The sequence below is a fragment of the Pyxicephalus adspersus genome, chromosome 9 (assembly GCF_032062135.1).
Source record: "Pyxicephalus adspersus chromosome 9, UCB_Pads_2.0, whole genome shotgun sequence".
NCBI classification, from domain to species: domain Eukaryota; kingdom Metazoa; phylum Chordata; class Amphibia; order Anura; family Pyxicephalidae; genus Pyxicephalus; species Pyxicephalus adspersus.
The window spans coordinates 43,483,419-43,509,090 of record NC_092866.1 but is presented as its reverse complement, the minus strand read 5'-3'; the positions used below and the strand labels follow the sequence as shown (position 1 = coordinate 43,509,090).

The 25,672-nt window shown below is 39.7% G+C and overlaps 1 protein-coding gene across 2 annotated transcripts in view; it reads left to right on the top strand.

The window, feature by feature from the left end:
- MOB2 (MOB kinase activator 2) overlaps positions 1-25,672 on the top strand; it is a 35,490-nt gene extending 9,818 nt beyond the window's left edge. The window contains exons 1-5 of one of the 2 annotated variants that reach the window (XM_072421714.1): positions 5,855-6,011; positions 21,927-22,087; positions 22,961-23,054; positions 23,882-24,006; positions 24,677-25,672. In XM_072421714.1, coding sequence (XP_072277815.1) covers positions 5,902-6,011; positions 21,927-22,087; positions 22,961-23,054; positions 23,882-24,006; positions 24,677-24,969 — 783 coding nt within the window. In that variant the 5' untranslated portion in view covers positions 5,855-5,901 and the 3' untranslated portion in view covers positions 24,970-25,672. Of the gene's footprint in view, positions 1-5,854; positions 6,012-21,926; positions 22,088-22,960; positions 23,055-23,881; positions 24,007-24,676 lie in introns of those variants that run through there. The other variant, XM_072421715.1, reaches the window with a different exon arrangement.

The following is a 25,672-nucleotide window of genomic DNA, read 5'->3' as shown; positions in this document are numbered from 1 at the left end:
AAATACAAGAAGCATGTATATTCTTTCTTAAATCTTTGTACCATTTGAGTATCTCTTTCAGTTTTTATAACTGAAGTTCTGCTCTGGTAATATTTCCCTTCCTGTGCACCTAATTGGGATTAAAAGTGGCCACAGCTTCAATTTACTCACTATTCATTGACAGCATGGTCTGTTGTACCTTGAAATAAGGCAGCCTAGTCATTTTAATATAGGGTCCATACGTTAAATTCTATATATTAAATTCTAATACCCTAAATTCTGCTCTGCAGGAAGGTTGTGAAAATAGCTTGCAATTCAAACATTAAAAAAAATATTTCTGATGCAATTATTGATTGATTTGTGTATACAGGTTTAACATTCAGCTTTCACATAGATCTGTATCATGGACTGTCAAAGCTTTGTATTAAAGGTGCAATAATCTGCAGCATTAAAAAATTGTATAGCAGGAATACTCTCCAGCTAGAGAAAGTAGTCTTTGTCACACCAGCAGCCACTTATGTGCTATTTTTAACCGAGAAAGACTTTATAAAGTCAGGACATTAGCTGATCTAATGGAAAAATTATTCCTCACAACAGGGAGAGCAGTGATTCAGTTCTGCAATAGAGATCTGTGTTTGTGCTGAGTGAAGGTGTTGAATGGTGCAGGCTATTCTCCCTCTTCCCTCCAGGTCTGAGTCTGCTCTGCTATATTTTGCTGCACAGTATTTATAGCAGGTGGGGTGTGTCCCTCCCTGCCTGGCATTACCTCCCCACCCGCCAGCTTCCTGCCTCTCCACATTAACCCTTTCCAAGTCCCGCTGCTCTCTATGGATTGCCAGTTTGTGCGTCACTGTGCCATGCCGTGCCTCTAAACACACAACTGGGCTCTGTTGTTACTGTGCCTGCCATCATCTCACATGGCTGCATGAGCGACCTTCATCAGTGTAAAAGTACAGCAGGTCCCACTCCCAGTGCTCCCACCCAGGATCAAGTTAAGTCATTAAGCATAATTGACCCTGAAATGAAGATCTAACGCTGTCTGGAGAGCAGAGAAAAAAAAACTTTCAGTCTAAAGCTGTTTGTGAAACTGCTTAAATTTAGCATGAGCATCAGGCGCACTGGCTCCTATAAAGTCAACAAGTAAGAGGGCGTCTTTGTTTGTTCCAAGTAAATAGAAATATTAATTTGTTAGGCCAGAGTAACATGGGAGCCTTTCATGTCAACCACTTTGTTTTAAATTGAAACTGCAGCTTGCATATTCCCTGTTGAGCATTAATATCTACATTTATCTTGGTGCTGAAGACAGGAAATGCTGTGACCTAAGCTGACAGATCAGTTTATGGAGGAGATCCTTGCATTACAAACATTTACACAATATTAGATGTTTACATTGTGTGTAGCTGTGTCTAATTGCTAGGGACAATTAAAATCCCTGATTCTTTTCAATGTATTTGGTTTATCTGCTGATTACATGCATCACAAAATGTCCTGCATAATAAGATTTTTGTTATCATTGGACGGACTCTGAGCTTATTGATTGCAGAGCAATATTGAAAAAGAATCAGTGGGTTTTATTAGCACTTTATTACTAGGAGTAATATGTTTCTTGGCCCTCTGGGTAGTGGGAGTGACACAAATGGATGTAAAACATTGGCAGCTATTTGCTAGCGCACTGCTCAGACCTCATGTAAGGAAGCTCTACATGCAGCATTGTAGATCCGTGCCTCCATGTTATGGACAGTAATGGGGAGAAGCAATCATTTATCTCCATATAAAAGAATCCCCTTGTAAATCACTAGCAAAATTAAGAAAAAAAAAAACAGGTTTCAGACTTGTGTTGGGGTTCTATTCATAATAATTGCACCTTAATTCCCCAACACACAGAACATGCATTACTGCAATATCCAAGGGTGAATCGGTTCAGATATACTTATCCTGGAATCCATGATGACACGGTGCATGGCCTCATTCTCCTGATTCTTATAAACAAGTGATTCATTATTAAGGCATTGCACATTATAATTGGTGCAGCCACCTGCATCCTGTGTTACTGCCAGCTGAATGGTATTTTTCTGATATGATTTGTTGCAAGCAGTGGATTCCACCAAAGCTAATTTCTAGGTAGCTGCTGGTATTCTCTTTAGCTTCTAGCAGGTGTCTCTGTCTTGGGTCAAATGGGAGATAGCAGTGACCACATGTCTGCACTTCAGATTGTTTCATACATGCTTAACATATTTACGGCATATGGAACACGTCCTTCCTTATAAATTTGTTTTTTAAAGAATGGGGGTTTTCAAATTTTTACTGCTGCAATTGGTGTCTGGTGCAATGATGACCCTCATCTCCTTTGCAAATAGAGATTTAAACTTTGTATAGGGGCTGAGATTTGGCTGTATAAAACATTGATGATTACTTAAAATGCAGTTTGTGTTATTTCCGTTGTGTTTTATGACTTGCATTGGTTTATTTTTATGTTTTCTGATCCTTAAGCAGCTCAGGGCTACATTGGCCAGCTTGAAGAGAGTTGGAAGCAAATATGGTTGCCAGTCATTTAGGAAATTGTTTGGGACCCCCATGCCTGAATGTTACCGATTGATACCTCTGAATTCTGCATAGCGGGAATGGAAAATTCACCTCTGATGCTCTGAATTTGCTTTTGCATACATTGGTGCATTGTGCTGCCAATTTGTTTTGAATGCCCCCCACATTTGTCTTCACACCTGCACCAATGTACAGCATGTACTGATTTTTGTACATTGACATGGATTTAAATAGGCTGCCTATTGCATGGAAGATGTATGTATTGGAGGCTGTGAGTGGCACCCAGTTTGCCTTTTAGAAGTTCCTATGTTGCAGCACACCTTTCACTGTGTTGAGAAAAATGCTTCTAATCCAAAAAAATGTTTTGGTCTTTTTTAGACCGCCTTCACCGTGATGGACTTCCTAGGTGTGAAAAGAACTAGATTTATTACTTCGGTGAACCTTCCTCATGTTTTCACTAAAACAAAAAAACCCATTGAATAGGTCAGTGGCATGTTTTGCATTGGTGCTGTATTATGTAGTGAGGTGGGGTGGTAATGAAAACCATCCATTGTTGGAATATTATAATGACTTCCCAAGAGTCTGTGTTACAGAATATCAGCAAGTTATCACAAAAATCTTAAATACTTAATAGCTGCTCCTATAAACATTACAGATTTGTCAAAAATACTTGTATTACTTTTGGCTGCACTTCTACCTTGCCATGTGCCAAATTCTGTTCATCTGTCTGTTCCCGGGTCCCATATTGATGTTATTTCTTATTCGTGTTTTTCCTCTAATATTCTTGTGTGTTTAGTTTGGAAACAAGTGCTATTGCAGTATGGTATGGAACTGATAAGTGTTTTAGTCTTCTGGGCTAGGCTTTTATGTTGTTAGGGGTTATAATGTATCTATAGCCAAGCTTTTTTTAATTTTGAATAGAGAAGGGACAGGTTGAGACCCCCGCAAGGTTATTTTTGTTCTGTCTGGATACTGCTGAGGAAACGTCCTTACTTTCTTTCATAGAGATGCAACAGGGACAGAGATTTCTCATTCTCCCTGAAACACGGCTCTTGCAGTGCTTAATGGTCACGGTGTGTGTTTTGTGACTTTGTTGACTCTTCAGATTGATAGCTAGGACAATCAACACATTTCACCCTCACAAATGAATGCAATCCAGTTAAAGTAAATCAGCATTTTTTTTCTTTTCCTCGCCAGTCAATATATTTTTGTGCTCCCTCTCTTTTTGCTCCAGCACTGTCCCTACCTTCATATTCCTATGCTGGTGCTCAACTGGGTTATATTACATCCAGCTAACATGCGGGTTTGGGGGTAGAGTAATGTTTTGCTGTAAAGCGTTTTTTTTTTTGTTTGTTTTTTTTTTTTTCATGCCTAATTCTATAAAGCATCTTATGCCCTTTTTTTCCTTTAACAGAAAGCTGTCCTGGAAGAAATATACAGGTTACCATTTTTACCTCCAGCTGGTGGTTTGACTTTGATACTGTAGACCATTTCAGACATGCTTTGTATGAGTAGACAGGAAGTTTGGATTTCTCCTGGGTGACTCAGGGATATCTAATTACTCTTGAAAGCCTCCACATGGGCCCAAGCATACATGTGTGTTCTATGTACCATACCCATACATGATCTGGTGGCTGCGCTATATTGCTGATTTGATGGCTACATAGCTAACAAGTGGTTGAAGACTTTCTTGGCCGTTACCCTACTGACAGTATGGTTTCTGTGTGATATTTGGATTTTGGTTCTGTAGGATTGCTTCTTTTTGTAAGTCTGGGCTAATAACTGGATGTCAGTTGTTTCTTTGCTGCCATTTAGAACAATAGGGCTTCTGTATAACCTAAAACAGGTGCAGACTTCTGGGGTCTATATTTGGACGATAATTAGATCTTGTTCACAAAAAACTTTGTCTCCTCACCTTCCACTTGTTGTGGCATAGAATAAGAGAATGTGTCTAAAAGTAAAAAAAATGCAGGTAAAAGCTCAAAAAAGTCCAATATTTTGGATGCTTGTAGTGGTATTCATTTTCATAAATGATTTTTTATAGCTATGTATTGGCCGTAAAACATTTTAGAAGTTCAGCTCACTTGCACAGCTTCTTCCTGCTTTGCATACGATAGTTATCATGGTCCTCTTCTGGTGTGGCTTATTCTGTGCTGACCTAGCTCCTCGGTCATTTACTTACAGCCTTTCATAACTGGGGGAGAAGTAAAGGGATTACAATATTGCGAGCACTCAGATTCCAGTGGGTTTCTAATATCCCTAGATGGGATTGCCCAGCAGCAGCCATGAGGCTTTTAACATTCTGCACAAAAACAATAATAAAATAAATGAAATGCACATATAATCTTATAGGGAGATTTATATTGATACCAGTAGTCTAGCATACGGTCATCTTCTGTGACTCCAGTGGAAGCCCCCTGTCTTTGCTGTTCTTGGAATGTGATAGAGAATGCAAGTAAACTGATGCAGATTATTTAATTGAAGCCAATGACTGCTATAAACCTATAGCTGAGGGCAATGCAATCCATTTCACTCTTCATGAGCTCCGCCATGCTGCAATGTGGACTGATGGACAGTTCTCCTGCTAGATGTTGTACTCTACTGATGCTCATTCCGTTTATAGAGGATCTTGTAGCACTGTTTGTTCTACTTTTTTTTTTAAATGCTATGAATCCTATCACATTAGTGAGAGCCTGCTTACATCCTGTCATTGTATGTTTCAATAATACAAAACATTCCAAAGAAGAATCTGAAGGATAGACCATAGGAGAATAGCAATGGACTTTTTGAACATATAAAACCAAGCATAGGCATTTGAACCGCAATGAAGGGAAGTCGATCTAGTATACACTTTTGAGTTGTAAGAGGAGTTATGGCTGATAACCATTGTTCATGGGGAAGCATCTGTGGCTTGTATTATTGGTATCAGTCTGTTTTATGTAAGTTTCATACTGTCATGAATATGATAAATTCAGCTAAGCTTATTGGAAAAAACTTGATTTTGCATTCAGTCAGACTAATTAAAGATCTTTTTGATTTTGTAATATAAAGCGGTGGAGATAAAGAAGTCTCTTTTTCTGATGTAGGTTCAGGTAGCGTCTACACCAGAAATGTCAGCTCAGGATGTATGAGGGCTGCCTGTACTATCTTTTAGCATTGGTATTTGGGAGAAGGGGGGATCTTGGATGTGAATGCTCTTCTCCTCTCTATGAATAAGACCTTTCAGACTGTTTGTTTTCCTCCTTGCCTCCCTCCCTTTCCCCTCCTCGATCTACCATTGGAGGAGGGCCTGGGAGGGCTTGGTTTCCCCCCTTTTTACTGTATGTGCTGGGAAGTTTTGGAGCAGGTCCTGTCACTGTGCTGTCTGTCTATTATGTGAGAATGCTGGGAGACCCCACACCAATCTCTCCAGACAGGACCCTGCTCACGGGCAGCCCAAAATCTGGATTCAGTTGCAAGATGGTCCTGCAGGCAGTGGGCAGAGTTTTAAGGTATGAGTTGTAGGGTTTTTGTTCAGTTTGTGGTTTTTAAGCTGTGGTATGTTAGCTGCAGCTGGCTGATCTCTCCTTTGCATAGTCCTGTGAAGAATTCCACAGTTAACCAGTTAATGGCAGTTCTGCCATACCTTTGTAAGTGGAATTGGAACATCTGCAATACCAGCTCACAGGTTGGGGCTTGTAGCGCTTACGTGTTATGCAGTGTGCATGCTGCCTCATTTCTCTGGGATGGCACTCAATGTTGGGCTCTGGTTTTGTTACCATAAAGTGGTTGATATTTCAGAGAAAAACGGGGCTAAAATATTTTATAGAGGGGTTCGAGTGCGTTGTCCATAGTAAGCAGTCATTTGTTTTAGTACCTGACCTGTGGTAGAAGCAGACTTGTTATTGGCAACCAAGACACCTTTCCTCCATTTGTACGAGAGCTTGTAGGTTTGCTTCTTTGCTCTCCATGTAGGTGCTGATTGGCAGCCTCCAGGGAATAAATGAACATTCAGGTACTACTAGCCAGATACTTTGGATCATTAAACAGTTAGACAAAATATTTAGTAAAAAAGGTGCTCTTCTTGTGATCGTTATTGTCGAATGCCCATAAAAAATCGATTGTAACTAACCATGGTGACCAAATGAATTATGAAGCAAGTGGATGGTACATGGAATACTTGTATTTGTATTCTGATTGTTACATAGATCAAGAATACGATTGAAGAATCACATAATCATGTATATGGAATAGGGATATGGACTTAGAACTGGGGAAATTGCCAGTTTCCTGTGCTCATTCCCATCAGGATTTATACCTGTGCAGGTACAAAAGGACAAATAACTCAATCAGTGCTCAACATTCAAATGCCAGACCCAGATGTTCCTTTATTCCCTGGACTGGAGGCTGCCAATCGGCATCTACATGGAGAACCAAGAAGTCAATGGGCTGTTACATTTTCTAACTAACTGTTAAATGCAGTTTATGAATTGGTAAATTGTTTGTTTTGGCAACACGGATAGTGATCTGTTACACTGACACAAGTTGTAAAGATATTGAAGTATTAAATTGAACCTGTGGATTGGATGAAAAAAACTTTATAGGAAAGGTGAAGGCAGCCCCCTCCTTTGGGAATCTTTTAAACAAACAGATTTTCTAAAGGTCAGGGCACAAGAATGCCAAAAAGGGAACATAGTAGTAACTTAACTTTTGAAAGGTAATGTTTGCAAAGGAATTTTGGAAAGGGAGGAGGATGAGAAGCTCTGCAGATATAGAGACATTCAGGTGTTTCTGGCTTTTTTTTCGTAAAAGGTTTGTGCACTATAATTTTAGCATGAATATAAATTTATGTATATATGTCAGCGGGGGGAAAATGTAAATGTTGTACGCCATCCATTCTTGTTATAAACCAGCAGGCACATAGGCTCCAGGGAACACACGCTTCCTTTCACTGATATTCATAACAAAACAAAAAAATTAAAGGTGCATGCTTGCTGGTCAGACATTGAAACTATTTCAGATTAGCTGTCATTTACAACCTCTTATGCAGCTTTTTTTTTTTTTTTTTTTTTTTAAATAACATGCCAACTGAAAGGAAAGGTGTTCATATACAGAACACAGATACCTTTATATAACACAGATGCATTGTGCATGGCTACCACACTTGCATTGGATTAGCAGTTTATGAAAAAAACTGACTTTTCGGAGATGCATTGTCCACCCATTAATATGTGTAAAAGGCATTTCAAGGCATTGACATGAATATTTTGTTTCAACAAACTTTTTCCTGAGTGGTCCAGGTGTCCAAGACCTATACCTAGGGTGGCATCCAGCTGTGCAGGATTCCTAAAAGTATGTGTGCTTGCAGGTGGAGGTGATAATTGTATAGTGAGCACCTTTAGTCTTTTTGATTATTTGGGAATTATAAAGTAAGAGTCTTTTGGGACTTTGGGAAATAAGTTTGGATAAACAGTGTCTTAGCTGCAGTTCTTGATTCAGGCAAAAAAAAAACTCCAAATATTTACTCTAAGTATCTAAATATTTTTTAGGTCTGTAGCTCAAAGCATTGAAAGCAGTGTAAACCATGCAGTCGGATTATTGGCATTTTCAGTAGAGGTCAGCAATCACAGAATCCTTCAACTTTCAATAGCTTTACTTTAATACTGCATTCACATCACTTTGTTGCATGGAACATGTGCCTGTTGAGGAGGTGCATTGACATCTGTGCAGTATTTTACTATGTTGCATTGATCTGTGGAGTTTTTGGTTTACACCAGAGCCAAAATACTTTTCTTAACTCCAGCCTTACCTTTTGGTCCTTTACAGTTAGCTTCTTTCCTATGCTGAAATTCCCTATTTTGATTTTACTGCACACAGTCAGCTTGCCATAATTTTCATTAGACATCGCATAGAGCCTGATTTTTATCTCCTATCTGGATGTCCAGCGTTAAATCCCTTTCCTCCCCAGCCAACTGTTCCTGGAATTTTTATTTCATTTATTGGATTTTAGGTTTTAAATATTTGGAATTTCAGCTTCACATGTGGGCATTACCTAGGGAGGTCTGCATGCAAATACAACCTGCCAAGGAACATCCACTTCTTTATACTGACATCTACCCATCAAGACACTTTGATATTTGCGTACCTCTTCTAGTAGCCAGCCCTCTGCTTGTGTTAGGGTTAAGGAGTATTGCCTCAGGGTGCTATAATGTTTTCCAGAAGCTGTGTACAACACCATGCTAGCTCCTCCCACCAGCCCTAATTTTCCTTCATTCCACAGGGAAACACAGAGTCTTCATGGTGATGTCTGTGAGGCTAAATTAAAGTATGTAACCAAAATGGTAGGGGGGGTGGGGGGCCGAGGTAGAACCGGGGAAGACAAAATATTAGATGTTTTACATTTTTAGCTTTAACTTACATTGTAGCATGTTGTACTGTGTTTAAATGCAGCATCAGTGTGCTCCCCAGACCATTTTAGCTGGATGCACCACCCAGCTGTTTTTGGGTGGTTACTGAAGAGTTGGATCACAATATAGGGGTTGCCATCCACCTACAATTTCTTCCCACCGGCTTCAAAAAATATCTTGGTTGAACACTGCAGCATGATCCATTTTTTTTTTTTTTTTTACCTAGCACACCAATGTAGTGTGTTGCCTATTGGAAACAATACACTTTGGTTGGTATTGCATTGGACCTGCATTATACAACACAGCCCACACATGGTGGAAATGTCTCTAACACATTTTTGCCTCAGTAGGTTGAGTTTCTGCTTCTGAATGGGCTTGGGCCAATTTTTAGCACAAATAACTTTTCCCACGTGTGTTATATGCACCTGAATAAATAATTTTGTAACACCTTATAAATGTAATGGTTTCTTTTGACCGGCATACTACATTAGATCTATAGATTATCACAGCAATGCTCAGCATAATAAACTGATAAATGCTATTGCCACATAATTAACCAGATCCCAAGTCATCATTGTTATAACCAATGGTCATATTTGTTCATAATACTTATGGGTATTTGTGTTTTTTACTTGCACGGATGCTTTCTTGTTTTCTAGTATAAAATATAATCCACCAACACTTGTTTTACCAAACGTGAATAAATTATTTATAGATATAGGAGGCTGTTTTTCCTTCTCCATTTGTCAGACGTTTAGAGGTATGGATACGCCATAGTCTCTGGCACAGATATTGATGTGAGGTTTTTGAAGAACTGTGACCTGGCAGACTTTAGTTTAGAACAAATGTATACTTGTATGAGGAGGGAAAAGACACATCCGGCATGGGGAGAGTCTCATAAAGGGTTCTGTGTGGAGGAATAGGTACAGGACAGTGTAAGGGGGAACCGTGCTGACAAAATGAAGACATGGAGTACCTAATGTTATGTGGCATGAGAACACTAAATACTAACTTTAGAAAGTGGCCAATTGATACAATAATACAAGTATAGAAATCATTAAAGGAAACTCAGGATTATTGAATGAGATCAGCAATGGCTGCTGTCCATATTCTTCCCAAGGAAGTTTTCCATTCGGTAGGATGATGACGGGAGTAAGAACAGTTAATGTTATAGAACGGCAAGAACATGTACATCTGGGCTTCAGCTTGTATAAGAACAGTGCAAACATCAAGCTTTCTTTCAGCCAGATTAGAAAACCTCTTTGTTGAAGTTTATGAAGCAACATTTAGCTCAGGTTTAGAAATATTATACACACATCCTAATTAAAGTGCCGTAAGTTACTTTAAACAACCTTCTAGCAGACTTCAGCACGACTTAATGCTAGTGGAAAGCCTAATGAATCCTTTATGCTGCTTTTTTAAAGGAACATTCAGCACTTCTATTAGGATCTGTGTTTAACATCCCCCATATTGGAACTGTAGATTACTTTAAATCCTTTAATAAGAGTCCAAAGTGTGCTGAAAGGTTTGCAAGTATGTTGTGAAAACTTAACAGCTAAAGCTTAACATAATAAAGCAGGTATGTGCAAGACCCAACAATAACATTTGGTGGGCTGTATTGGTGTTTTATTACTTCTAATACTAGAAAAGAAGCTGCTGGTGTAATATAAAGGTCTACATAGTGAAGAATACTGCAAAATTCAGTATTCTTGTTTATCCTTAATTCAGGAATCTAATATGTAAGCTCGTGCTTGATGAAAGGGTGGCAATGCATGCAGTTTTTGTACAATGATAATTGTTATTTCCTTACTTGCCATTGAGACCACAAAAACCTTCAGTTAGGAACATTGGAATACCGGTGATCTCCTATTCACTTTTCTTCTTCACTGCATTGTAATTATTCAGCTTTTGGTATTTCCAGAGTCATTGCTTCCATGTCCTACAAGTGGGAGTTTGATATTCTACGAATAGGAACACATCTATACACAGGGAAGGCATCTGCCACCCCCAATATTCACGGTCATGCAGAGAACCCTTTGTAATTATGCTGAAATTTGGTCAAATGTTTTACATGTGTTGATGTTTGTTTATATACATTTTTACATGTGCTATTGTTGTTTATAATGTGTTGTTATAGACTGCCATATATTACCATGTGTTCCTTTATGTTAATAGGTGTCTAAAGAGCTGGTAATTTATAGGACCTTTCAGTACCTCTAAAACAGCGGTTGACAGAACTATGAGAAATTGGTCATTTTTGAGCACAGTATTTCACATATAGGATTGCATGGGTCATCTATTTGTTATTATGTATTACTTATATAGGGGTACAGGTCACTTAGATAAGAAATGTATCATGTATAGTCAAAGTGTTCATATAGAAACTTGTTATGTATAGGGGTAAATTCCAGGCATTAAACAAGTGATTGAAACAAGATGTTATGATTGTCAATAACAAAGTGTTGGAGCAGTGACTTTGTAATAGAACCTTGATTAGTACAGAAGATATAGAGAAGAGCCTATGTGTTGACCCAGAGGCGTTGTAGAAGCAGAGGCTGATATAGCAGATATATAGAAAAGATTATATTCTACTTCCACTGGGCAATTCTATTACAGTGAAAATTGAAGCACTAATTATTCAACACCGCTATAAAACACATCATATTCTATATTCGTAGCAAACTTCATGTGTGATGGAAAGCAGTGGAATAGATAGGTCTGTGGTTATGAAATTAGGAGGTTCAGGAATTTTATTGTTGGCAAGTTTAGGTCCATCTGTTTCTTTATGAAGAGAAAAATAGGACAGGGCATGTACTTTCTAAGGGTAATAAGGAGCTATTGAAATAATGCTCTCTATTATAATTGGGATCTTCTGATGGTGGCCACAGCCAGCATGGAGACCCAGAGAGGTATAAGAAAATGTAAGATAGTCCTAATCTCCAGTCTGATGAAAATTGGAACCGTTTTGGTGGACTGGTGTTTTAAAGAACAGCTATGATTACAGCTCGGATATAAAATCATTGTTATGTAAAGTGAGAGGTAAGGTAATGTACAGCTTAATAGGCATTATCAAGTCTAATCTCATTATATGGCAAATCCGTTCACCCCCTCACATGGATGCTTATCAAATATGTAAATAAATCTTTCGTTACATACAATAAAAAACTTTAGCTGACAAGCTTCAACTAATACATAGATTGGGCTCTGCAGTATCTTCAACAAACTACAACGTGTCACCTGTAATAAATACTTTATTCTCTCAATATACATAAACTACAAAGAGAAATGAAACTACATTACAATAATCACTTACTGCCTTTGAAACTCAGGGACCTGGAATATTTCCTTGAGGGATTGTCTGATACCGTTTTATAAATGAAACCATTAGTGTTATTTCCTCCATTCAGTCAGATTTTAGTGGTATGTAATGACCTGCAGATAGTCAATGACCCCCCACCTGTAGGCCGACTCTTGCTGAGAAGATCTGCCCTCCGCACTATAGACAGCTCAGATAGCTCCTTTTATTTCTTTAGATGTCCTGTTGTGTGTTTTCATAGGGAAATGGTAAGATCCCAGAGTCAAATATTTAAATAAAACTCTAAATATTGTCAGAGTGCATTCCTGCTTTTATTAAAATGCAAACACTGAAATTTGATTGACCACAGCACTATCAATACAATGTAGTTTGTTTTTGGCACTGTAGAGCACCATCTCTTTACTGTATTCATTATCATTACCTATCTTATCTTAGACCCATTGATGCCATCGCTGGGGTTCTGTGCTACCCTCTATGTTTGCATGACAATCCCCATGTAACGCCTACATGTTCTGCTGAGTCTCCATGCCTAAAAGAACTGAAATCCAGTGAATGTAATGAACCAGGGACCGATAGACTGGGAAAGAAAGGGTTAGATGATGCAGGTCTTGCAGCCAGGAGCTTAGGTGGGTTTTTGCTGTATTCCTACAATTTCTAACATAACATTTTCTTATGCTGTGTCTGTGTTCAACCAAGAAAGATTTTATTTTTAATTTTTTTACTGAAAAGGTGCCGCGTGGTGCCCCAGCTAAAAGGTACTGGGGACAACTTTGCTGTCTGTGTATGCAGATCTATAAGGCTATGTACACCCATAGGACTTTTGTCTTTGGAAAAGATTGTGAAAGATCCTATCCAACAACAAAAGACTGAAAGATGCATGAACGAGCAATGTTCTGGTCTATGGAGAGATGAGGGGAGAGAATTACTGAGAATTACTGATCATTTCTTGGGCTTTTCCAGTGCAAACCCAAATTAGGGGCCAAATGTGTAAAACCTTACCTCTGCCTGAAGGAACGTATGACTTATTTTACTGACTGAGTAAATATGAATGATATCCAATGTCAACTGATACCATCCTCACTCAATATAAAAACTGCATTCAGCAATCGGCAATTCATGGCTTTTTAAATTCAGTAACTGTCAATTATTAGAGGAATGTATTGGCTGTTACGCTAGTGTTCTTTATCTTATACTGGATTTTGGTTTATGACTTAAAAAGACCACATGTATGAACTGTAGAATGATCTTTGTGTACCATCATCTGCCAATCCACTTTTGTTTCCTGTTTTTTCAAGGCAGGTTATCGCTGGCAAGTCTTTACAGAGTACATAAAACTGTTCACACCTGGCCCAGCCCAGAACACCTTACAATCCAAATTACTCACCATAGTTATACAGTCCGCATGGTATACACATGTATTCTTACTTTTAAAGGAAACCGGTCAGAAGTGAAATGTAGAGGGTGCCTTTATGTCCTCACTTAATACTTTGTGTGATTCTGGCCCTCATATGAAGTATATCAATGAAGACCTTGAACCAAGATTTTTCTGACCTTTTAACATGGGGGAAACCTTGAAATAACTTTTAGGTCTTGGGGAGTCCCTGCTATACTTACTGTATCCTTAGCTCATAGTATACAGTATTAGTGTGGTGGTCAGTGGGAAGAATGTCATCCTTATATAGATAGGGCAGTAACCACTGACATTGTTTTTGTCTGAGGGCACAAACTGCTCATTACTCAAGGAACCTCTGGAGGATTTTTTAGTGCCACACAAACACATAAAATGGGGTTCTGCAGTCAGTCTTAAGCTATTATTGGCAGCCTCCAGCCATTCGTCTCTTTGGGAGTCACAAGTTCTAGCATGCTGTTACCTAGGCAGCTCTGGGGCCTGTGTGTTGCCAGTATCTGATGTAATTGTAAGCATTCTGAATAGCATTGTTTTAGTTCAACATAACATTGGCTCAGTTAATACATTTCCTATTATGCATTGTTCTGACACTCTCCAGTATCAGAGCTGCCGAAAGAAAACACTACCAGTAGATGATGCTGCAGTGCTTTCTGTATATTGGCCAGACAATCTCTGCCTTTGTACAGAACTCATCTCCAAAGCACTACATGGCCACAAAAGCGCCATAATATTTAATTCAGAATGACTCTTGACTAATATAATTGATCATGGAGCACTTGAGTGCAAAAAATGCATGAGCATTCTTCTGAGAAAATAAACCTGCTCCCATCATCCAGTATGCACAATAAGTATGTTACTCATTCAGTTATTAGAAGGAAGTTTTGTCTTTGCCATGTGTTCAGTCTATGTTGTAATAGAGAACATTGTACCTTCCTTTGAACATGTGGCACCATTGCAAACATCTTGCCAAAGCTAAAACAAATCCGTATACCAAAGGTACCTGACAATCCATGCAGACACAGGAAAAGCTGTGCGCCAATAACAAGTGCAGGGGGGTGGACATTTTTTTAAATCCTCTCTGCACAATTTTGTTGCCGTCATTGTAATGAAAAGAAATGAATTGTTTTGGCCATTTTTTAAAAACACACTCGGCATGTGAGTGAAATAGAAAGGTAAAACAGAATGGCCTGTACAGCAATTGTGTCAACATTTTTTATAGAACTGGAGGTTTCCTGTAATTGTGTTTAGTGGTTTCTACAGTTCTCCATTTCCTCATTCCAAAAAGAGTAATTCTTTTCTGTTAGACTAGACTTTTTTTTTTGTGTGTGTTGGTGTGTGTGTTTATCGCACTTCTCAACACTCTGGAATATGTGATGCCATTGCCTTCCAGGGACTGGTCTTGTAATGCTCCCAGGTTGTTTCCGATAAGTCCTAGTTTGTGACACACGGTACATCACAGATTTTTGTTCATGGATTGTTGGTCAAGCTTCACATCTTTAAACTCACTGGGCTCCTTTAACACAATGTACATCAATGTGATTAAAAGGTGCCATAAGCTTTCCGGGAGCATGAAAATATGAATCGGATTGAGTAGACCATCTGACCCTGCCATATTTTTGTATCTTTCTTCTTGTGATGTGAATTGTGAATTGTGATGCTCCTTCCGGACACACAAGACTCTGTATGCCCTTTCTGTGTTTGTGTGTGTGGTTCATCAGCATTACCAAATCATCCCACCTGTCTTTAGATATGGTAGTTGCATTAGTTTTGTCTTTTCTGGTACATTCTCTTTTTGTTGTCACCCTAGGGCATGAAGGGTTAGGATTAAAGAATACCTCCCCTAATAATAATAATTGTGCGGCACAGGAAGTTCAGCTCATGAGATTTTCTTGCAGGATCAACCAGTTTTTACACTTTTCCAACAGATATCTACCAAATCTCCTTCAATTGTGTATTTATTGGAACAAAAGTAAGCAGTTAGAATAAAGGTGTGTACACACTTCCAATTTTTGTCGTTCAAAACGAACGACGAACGATCGATTGGGCAAAAAATCGTTCGTAAAAAAGTAACCAACGACGCCGACGAACGAGGAAAGTCGTTGGAAACGAACGACCTGACCGGCGGATTGGATTGGACGACGATCGTTGAACATCGTTCGTGTGTACGGTCGTTTGTTGATCGTCCATGGTCTGAGCATGCGTAATGAACGAACATTCGTTCACTTTCCTGTCGTGCACATAGTTCCTCTATCGCTCAAACGATCGTATCTATTGTGTGTACAATATCTACGAACGATCGTGTCGTTATCGCTAAGTGCAGGATCGGTGCTATACGATCGTTCGTCGTTCGTTTTCCAACGATAATAATTGGAAGTGTGTACGTAGCTTTAGTTCAGTGTTTTTATTTACATACACAACAAGCTGACTTTGTATAAAAGGAAACATTGGATTACACTTCCCCTTTTGCCATTATTCTGTATTTTTATTTTAGATGTAAGTTACCTTGTAATAATCATGGAACTTGTGTACATGAGATTACATAAGTTTATGTACAGAATTTTTAGAACTATTAGGAGAACAAGAAATGTCTAAGTACAGGATGCAAAAGATGTATTCAAAATACTGTTTAAACCCCCATGCAATAATCCGTTTTTGAATGTCTGCCATGTGAATGATGCCGTAATAAAATCATATTAGTATTATGCTGCCATGGTCATAGACACTATTTGATCTACAAATAACCAGGTTCCGGAGTGTTAGAGTAAAATACCATTACACAGATGTAATTACTATCCTCCTCCTACTCTTCATATACCAAAACCGTCTGCATTTCTGGAAGGTAATAGAGCATTACCACAATTGATCTTATTACAAAGGTGTGCATGGTGGGGGTGGGTCGGTAATATACCATCATCTGATGTTCTGTCAATGTTTATTTAGCTTCCTGTTCCTTGTCTGTGCCTGTCCCTAACGGCGGCATATGTGTACTTTGTAAGCAGATATGTGTATTGGAGGTTACATTTTTATTAGAGCCAGCCTGTTTGAAATGCAGTTTACTTGGAAACACTGTTTTAGGCACAGTATTTATTTCATATGGTCAGTGGATTTGGAAGCTCATGCTTTTATCAATTTCAAATTGGGGCGATGGGGGGTCGCACGCCAATGGCTGCCCATGACTTGTATATTACCAATGGCTCAGTACATTGGGCCTGATTTAATAAGCTCTCCAATAGTGAAGAGTATACACGTTTGTCAATGAAGCAAGGTGATCTAAAGCATCTGGAATGGATCAGGTCCAGGATTGAAAACATTTGCTAACAAATAGCAAATAACTTTCAGAAATCCATTCCAGGTTTGCTGGATCACCCAGGTCACTGATGAAAGTATATCCTCTCCAGCCTTGGAGAGCTTTAATAAATCAGACCCAATGTATAAACCTTGTTAGGGAAACACTTACTCATTATTGCCCACAACCAGCTCAATCCCCTAAAATTGGATATGCGGGGCTATCCAGAGGTAGGCAGCAGTGTGACATTAAACCTTGGAGTCCCCCTTATTCTTGCTCACACTGACTGCTTTTTGGGAAACATTTAGCCAAGCATAATAGAAAACCTGCTCTTATTACCAATGTAATTTACTTGAGCAGCTCCAGTGGTCTTGTCCTCTTAGTTTACCTCTGGAATATATTTTCTCTCGCCTGATTTATAGCAAGCTTTCTGTTGTGCTGGTATATTGCAGTGAGCGCAGAGAAGGGGCAAAATGATGAATGTACTTGATACAACCGGGTTTAACTATTGGGCCATCCATCAGCACAAGATGATTGCTGGTATGAGACACTTAGTCGGTATGCTGGGTAACCTCCGTGTACTGGTAAACATTAATGTGACTGCTTAAATGATCACTCTGTGGTCTAACCGGAGACTTCTGCAATGTGTGTATTGGAACAGACATTCAGATTTTCTAGAAAATGATGATCGCTGTCTATATAGAGGGCATGTAATGCTATTCTGTACTGTTCATTTAGGGGTTTTTGATTCTTATTGGATAGATTACATAAATGTGCAGAATGCATGAAGGATACAGTCATTCATCAGCTTTGTATTCTGTTGTCTGAACATGTTTTCTCCAGTAGATGCTAATTTGCTGAGGATTGAATATGTTTTCTGCAGTTCAGTTATGATTCAGTGAAGGGACCATTCAGTTTTCAGTGTGGAAGTGATCAGTAAACAATCGCAGAAAGTTTCCCGAACTTTGGTGTCTAGTGCTGGAAGTGTGTTCAGATATTTCCCAAACACAATCCAATATCACAGGTCATAGTGCATTGTTCCCATTCCTGGCAAGGATCAAGCGACATACAGCTTATTAAAGAGAATTTCTATTGTAAAAAAAAAGAAGTTCTGGAGGTGTATATAAATGGAGGAGCTGCTAATTATATGGAGGCTTGCCTATTTAGTAATTGATCTGGTACACGTTTGTTTCTTGGAGCGTAGTGCGACCTGGATGAGGATGTCGGCTTTGGAGCATCTAGAGTACTTTTAGATATTATGCACATATTAACCCTCTCCAGGCCTAGTTCAGGATTTAGATGGGTAAGTGTATTTTCTATGGAAGAAGCAGTGGCAGCCTTATGTAGTTATTCTCTTCCAGTCCACATGCCTACGGCCAAGGCATGCAGTTACCTTCAAAAGAGTTTAGTGACAAATTGCTGTCATTCAGCATCACCCTTCAGTGCCTCCAAACCGTCCTTTAAAGCAGATTTAAACCTGTAATTACTCCCCTATCCCTATCCCCACATCCCAGGGTGCCACGATTTATCCGCTTTTCTTTGCAGCTCAGCAAAATATGTTATCTGTGTGGCGATCAGGCAGTTGGGAAGTTATTGCAGAGTGGACGTCGCCTGTCCTTTTCAGCTATACCCACCTTCTCGAATCACCCATGTGTAAACTTTAGTTCCACAATAACCTGACCTGCTTACTGTAGTCCTGTGCAAAAAAGTACTTATGTTGGAGGTGTAACCAGCACCGAGTGATAACATGCCTTCCCTGGAAGTAATACTGCTGTTAGAAATGTAGTGTTTGTATCTTTAGCCTCTTCTGATGAGTCCCTGTCGTGACACTTTACAGCCATTCTAACATGATCTCTTTAGCAAATGTCACCGATGGTTCTCCATACAGTTTGCACAGCTGATTAGACTTGTCTGTACATGTTGAACATTTTTTTGGAAGAACAAATAAAGGAAAAGCTGCACAAACAGGTTCACCTCTACTGAAAATTGTTACAGTACAATGACCAGAAGGGTTTTCCAGCTGTTATGTTTCCTCCTCATAGCTGTGTATGTAGGTGAAGGGCTGCATGGGCAAAAATGTTACATCTCATATCAAAGGCAATCAAAGAATACTCACATTATAGGTTGACTCGTCCACCAGTTATTTATCCATGTCCATGTTCAAGCAGCTCTTAGACTTCAAATCAGATTCCAGTTAAGCCAATTTTGGCAATCGTGTTGGATCCTGTTTTATGTTTTCCTGTCTGGTGGATTTTGAACCTGGTAAACTGATACTGGGGGTGTCTGCAATTAACCCCCCATCACTTCAGTGCATTTTTTTGTATGTTTTAGAGCATTTGGCTTTCCAACAAAAGGTAAGGGCTCAGAAGGTCTTCCTGCTCAATGGCCAGTAGTATTTTGAGCTATATAAAATCACTACAGCCAGGGCATGGATCTAATCTGCTTGGTCAGTGATTGAATTTGCACAGGGCTGAAAAATATTTTTCCACATGTATGATATTGTTACTTCCTTGCTAAAAATATATAAAAACCTCTGGAATGGGGCTGATGCTTTGGGGTTACCCCATCCCCTGCAATATATAGTTTCCCTGCCTTCACTCTTCTGACATTGATTTACTGTCATGTGTGAGCTCTGGCAACTTGTAATTTACACAAGGCTTTCCCTTCTCTCCTGATTGCTAAACACTGATTGCTTGAAAAGGCAAACAAGGATGTGCACGTGTGACAATGTGCACAGAATGGTTACTTTGCCCTGGGCAATACTCAAGACTTTACTTTTCATTGACACAAATCTGGAGGTCCCTTTTACTAAATGGATTACCCATTTTTTTTAAAAACACTTCAAAAAGTTGGTTCCTGTTTTGCCAGCGGTGTTAATGTATTTAATAAGAAATGGACGTTGCAGGTACACAGGTTTTTTTTTTTTTTTTGTCACCTAGTTTCTTAAAAACTGTTGCAATCAAAACAATGCTTATTGTTTCCCAGCAATGACCACTGTAGTGTTTCCAGAATGTTGGGAACAAATCTCTGGGTGGGTTATAGTCATAGAACTGGATGCTTCTGATCTACACCAATAACACCATGGGCTCCCTGTATTGTAGATGTCACTGTAACCAGCTTTGCCAGGACTGGATCACATACTCTGGTCCTAATGAAGCCCTCAATGTTGGCATGAAGATCTGCATCAGAGACCTTGGAGGGGTCAGTGTGTGCAGATTAGATACACGAGTGTTTATAAAGTGCAGGTGTTACCTAGCCATGGCAAAGGTTATGATGTGTTTAATGACTCACCTACGTACACACGTCACATGATTCTTATCTGATAATCGCCTCAGGGCTGATATCGGATGAGAATCTGGCATGTGTACAGCGCTTGTTGTTTGTGGATTAGTCAGAATGACGTACAATCGTAATGAAAGTGAGGGGGAAAGAGTGCAGCGGGGTGCCGCTCCATGCCTCCCCTTAGAGCAGAATGGCGCTGCATGTACAGTGCTCGTTCATGCATTGTGCAGACGTTTGTCGTTGGAAAGGATTGTGAACAATCTTTTTCAACGACGATTATTGAACGTGTGTACACAGCCTTATTCATTCTTATGAAATTCTGTGTTGTTCAATCTTAAAAAATGTAGTTTTTTTCCTGTAAAATCAAGATTCTGGATAAGAAGTTCCAACCTAACCTACACAAGATCTGTTGAGTCATAGCACATAGTAGATGAATCTCCCTTTGCAGGACTTCCATACAGACTTATGAATCAATAATGGTGATAATAGCGGATATGTTTCATAGCTGAATCAGCTTGGTATTAATGTATTCATTATTTAAAGTAATCAACACCATATATTAAAATATGTGCTAGATATAATGATCCAGGCTGAGTTTGAATTGTTTCTGTGTTGTATACTTTGTGAATATAGCCAGCTCATATTTAAAGCTTCCTGGATCTTTATTGTAGAATTTTATTAACATGTAAAAAGATCTTGCTGTGTGTTGCTGATTTCTCCTGGGCTGTTGGCACCCATATTGCCTGCTCTTCTGGCCTCAGGGTTCCATCTATAGGTTGCTGGTGATGTAACTGCCCCTTTACCATCCTGTGATCTTTACCCACCCTTGCCTGTCTGAGTTGTCAGCCTTTGCCCGTCTGTTTCCTGTGTATGTTTTTGCTGTGGTATGTATAACATGCCTGGGCACTGCCCCCATCTCCTCACCCTCCCCTATCTCCCTGATCCAGTGGTAGCTCGGAGACTCCTTTTAAGGCAAAGACTCATCCGTGAGAACAAGTTTCGGGAAGCCAGACTGGCAAGAATTCTGGTCTTTTAACCCTGTTCATGTCAGTGGTTTAAAAAGGTTGAGATGGAAAAACATTCATTTTTGTCATGCTGTTTTTATTGTATTGATGTTTGCATCGTACCTGCCCAGCTAGATAAACTTTACATATAGGTTTTTTTTACTTTGATGGAACTAACAGGTCTGGAGGAGGTGCAATACCTCCTGGAAACAAGTCAGATTTCACCTTGCAGCAATTTAGACCTGGGAAAGCATCAAAAGGCAACTGCTTTCTGCTACAGGTTTCAGTGGTCACAAGACCACCACTGTGGGGAGCAAGAGTTATATTCAGCATCCTTATACTGCTTGCAGTTAGCCATGTGTCATACACTGAAACACTTAGGTCAGTGTCCAGGCCGAAATGAAAGACACAGATTATTACCGTCTAAATGAACACATTTGTGCATTCCAGGTGATGAGAGAAACTCAATGCTGCCATTGCTGAGCTCCTCCATCAAGTTGCATAGCTCTCATTCACTTCAGTACTTCAGCCTCATAATCCAAATGTCAGAGGTTCTTTTAATACTTGATAGGGTCACAAACTCAATGTATTGAAGATGGAGGTTTGTCATGGCTGCCAAACCGGTAGCATTTTTATTATCAGTGGTTAGCGTTGGCTCTGTGTTCTTGTCTGGTTTCCTGCCTCTAGTTAATAAGTGGTAACTCGTTTTCTCTCTCTTTTGCAGAAAATCAAAGGCGAAGCCAAATGGTAAGAAACCGGTCTCCGAAGAAAAGAAGCTGTACCTGGAACCTGAATACACCCGTGTTCGCGTCACAGACTTTGAATTCAAGCAGCTAGTGTCATTACCGCAAGAGATTGACCTCAACGAGTGGATGGCCAGCAACAGTAAGTTTTACTTTCATAACGTGCATACGTGTATAGAGAAATAACACACTGGGGTTTATCAGATAGTGGAGAGATTCCTCTGCTGCATAATAGAAACACTGTGGGAAACTGGAGAATTGCCAGGTAGATGTTGGTGAGAAAAATCAAGAAGGCAAAAAGCAGTAAAAGGTACTTCCCCCTTCTTGTTTATGCCCACAGTGGATCAACGTTCAACAACACAAAATAACAAGTCTCATTTTCTCTGTATAGTATTAAAGCTAAGTTCAGACTAAGGTGGTTTTCCTCTTCACCCTCTTCCATGGGTGACGTACATCCATAATACAAGCTCAAAATAAAACTGCACTGCTGCACAACTGCATACACAAGTGTTATGCAGACCTCAAGCGGTTACCAATAGACGCTCAGGTGCCTGAGCCTTGTCCACCTTGTCCGCCTCCTCTGCGTTTCCAAGCCCTCCAAACTTTTCTTTCTTGTGGCTAATTCTTTCACCCTATGTATTGCCAGCACTTCCTCCTTTGTGACCAGCAATAGATTCCTTCTTCAGCTTGTAAGTTTTTCCCCCTACTGTCTCTGCCTTCCTTTCTCTTCAGCTAATTTCTCTTTATGCTGTTTTCCTCAGTCTTTCCAGTTCACCATACCTGTGTAAAGCATGTTAAAACAGTCACTTGTATTCTCTGTCAGAAACACATACAACAGGGTAACAACACAGGAGCACAACTGGGGGACCGGGATGAAAAGTTGTCATTTTACAACCATAATGAATTAAACAAGAGTTCACAACAGTTTCTTCACAGTTGTGTATATATATAATGTTCATAATATAATGATTACTAAATATAAATTTTTCATTGTAATCTTATTTTGTTTTTTCAGTTACCACTTTCTTTAACCACATCAACCTTCAGTACAGCACCATCTCAGAGTTCTGCACAGGGGAGACTTGCCAGACTATGGCTGCCTGCAACACGTAAGTTTACAGCAGTGTGGCAGGTATGGCTGCCTTAGGGTCTCTTTAATACACTGTGTGTTTCTTGTACCAGCAGAGTATAGCATTACTAGAGCACAATATACGTATCCCTCAGCAATGATTTATAGTGTTAAGTCATGAGCCCAACATTACTATTCTATCAGTAGTTTTTTCTAATGAAATCTCCTCTCTGTTATATGCAATCCTTTACTTGTAGTAGCAATCACATTATTGCACAGGTTACAATCACTTTCCAAAATACTGCAGCGATTGTGATTGTACATTGGGATTCAGTTTCTTCTCTGGAGAGGATAATTGAATACTTACATTAGTTCTACACATTGCAATATATTAAGATAATTTAGGGCAAGGGTGTCAAACTCCCACGGGCCGGATTTGGCCAGTTACCTTTTTTTTTTTTGCCCCCCAAGGGAATCCTAAATATAAATTCCTGCTAGCCCGCCGCTGCATTGAAATAGCACCGCTACTACAATTCCCGGCATCACTCGCGTCTATGGACCAGCGGCCTCTCTGCCTATGCGTGGCCCCGCATTGGACTGTTTCATAGATGCAAGTAATGCCGGGAATTGTATCAGTGGCATCACTCGCATCTATAGACCAGTGGGCTCTGCCTATGCGTGGTCTCGCATTGGACTGTTTTATAGACGCAGTGAATTGTAGTAGCGGTGCTATTTGAGTTTTACGTTTGGCACACGGCTTTGTCTGAGTTTTTAATTTTGGCCCACTGCATTTGAGTTTGACACCCCTGATTTAGGCTGATTGGTGCATGAATAATAATTTGTAAATGCTGCTTTTCCTCGTTACAGACAGTACTACTGGTATGACGAACGGGGGAAGAAGATAAAATGTACAGCCCCTCAATACATTGATTTTGTTATGAGTTCTGTACAGAAATTGGTGACAGACGAGGATGTCTTCCCCACCAAATACGGTGAGTGATTACATGAGAGGTGAGGTGTAGTGTTAAGCAAGGGAAAACCTGATTCCAATAAATTAAGATATTTATTCTTTTACCTGTGCGAAACCAGTTAGACTCATTTGGTACTAAATAAATATGTGTACATTTTCTTTTGTTTAAAATAGAGTATTTGCAAATAAAGAATTCAGGTCCTGACAAGTCTGCAGATAAATGGCTCTCTTTGTTTACCAGCACTTCTGGTTTATAGCCCTGAATTGCTATCAGGACAACTTTAATATGCCTCTCATCCAATCACAGAAAATGTAAGACTTGGAATTGTTACTTAATTGTTCCTGTGAAAATTATGAACCTGTGTTCTGCAAGGCAGTACCGTGGTATTTGGCAGAACTGTGTGAATCTCAAAACTGAATGTGCACAGATACCAGATCTATGTGTATAGTCTCATCAGATTTTTACCTAAACTATAAGTGACTGTAGTAAAGACATTCAGTTGTAAGCTCCATTGGATTTGGGATGAAGGGTTATGGTTCAATATTTCTGTAAAAGGCAAATGTCCAGCACTAATAGTATGTTAATATATGTGTTAGTATTAGCATTATTTTCTCCATTTGTTTCATGGTTGACCTTTTTTTCTTTTTTCTTTTGTTTTCCTTTTCTTTTTTTTTTTTTTTTTGCCCTGCAGGCAGGGAATTTCCGAGCTCCTTTGAGTCCTTGGTAAAGAAGATCTGCAGATACCTGTTCCACGTTGTAGCCCACATTTACTCAGCTCATTTCAAAGAGATCGTCGCCATGGAGCTACACGGACACTTAAACACTCTGTTTATTCATTTCCTCCTGTTTGTGCGGGAGTTTAATCTACTGGACCCCAAGGAGACCGCCATCCTGGACGACCTGTCTGAAATGCTCTTCTCGGAGGACAGCAGAGAGGCAGCAGGGGCTACAGGAGGGGCACAGAACCACGTGAAGGAGAGATGAGTTCTCCCCCACAATGTCCCGCTTCCTTTCCTTCCACTGCCCCCTCCCAGCGTACACTAACCCCTATAAAGAGCTGGCTGAGCTCCCAGCTTAAAGCACAGGGGAGATGGGGTTATAGGAACTGCGCTGCCAGTTTTGGAGGTGGGGAGGGCCCTGCCTGCATTACCCCAGCCTGAAGGGGAGCAGACCTCGCTCTTATCTTTAGCAGGACGTTGCACCGAGTATCACCTTATTTTTATTTGTGTCTTGAGGTTTCTTCCCCCTTTATTTCTTTTATGACCCCCTTTTTTCTTTTACTCTCCTCATTCTTTTTCTTTCTTTTCTGTCTCCTCCCTATTCTTTTTATGGGTGGCACTGCCGTTACTGGCTTAATTCTATTATCCTAATAAGAGAAGATATTTGCGTTTTTATTTTATTTTGCCGTGGTTTTGGAGGAATGTTTGCAGCACCTCAGTGAGTGGGGGGGTGAGACCTGGTTGGGATGGACTGTGAGAGTGGAGAAGAGGTCACATGTCCCTTGCTCTGGAATGAAACGAGACTTCCGCATCACCACCTGATACGCTCATCGGCTCTCCCCCCTTGCTCCTTTGGAGGAATGCTGGGTGCTCACCCCTTAATGGGGTGGAATAATAATGTTGGCTTCTTTTAGTTTATCTGTTAAATAATGATGATAATAATATTAATAATAAAACAGATTCTATCA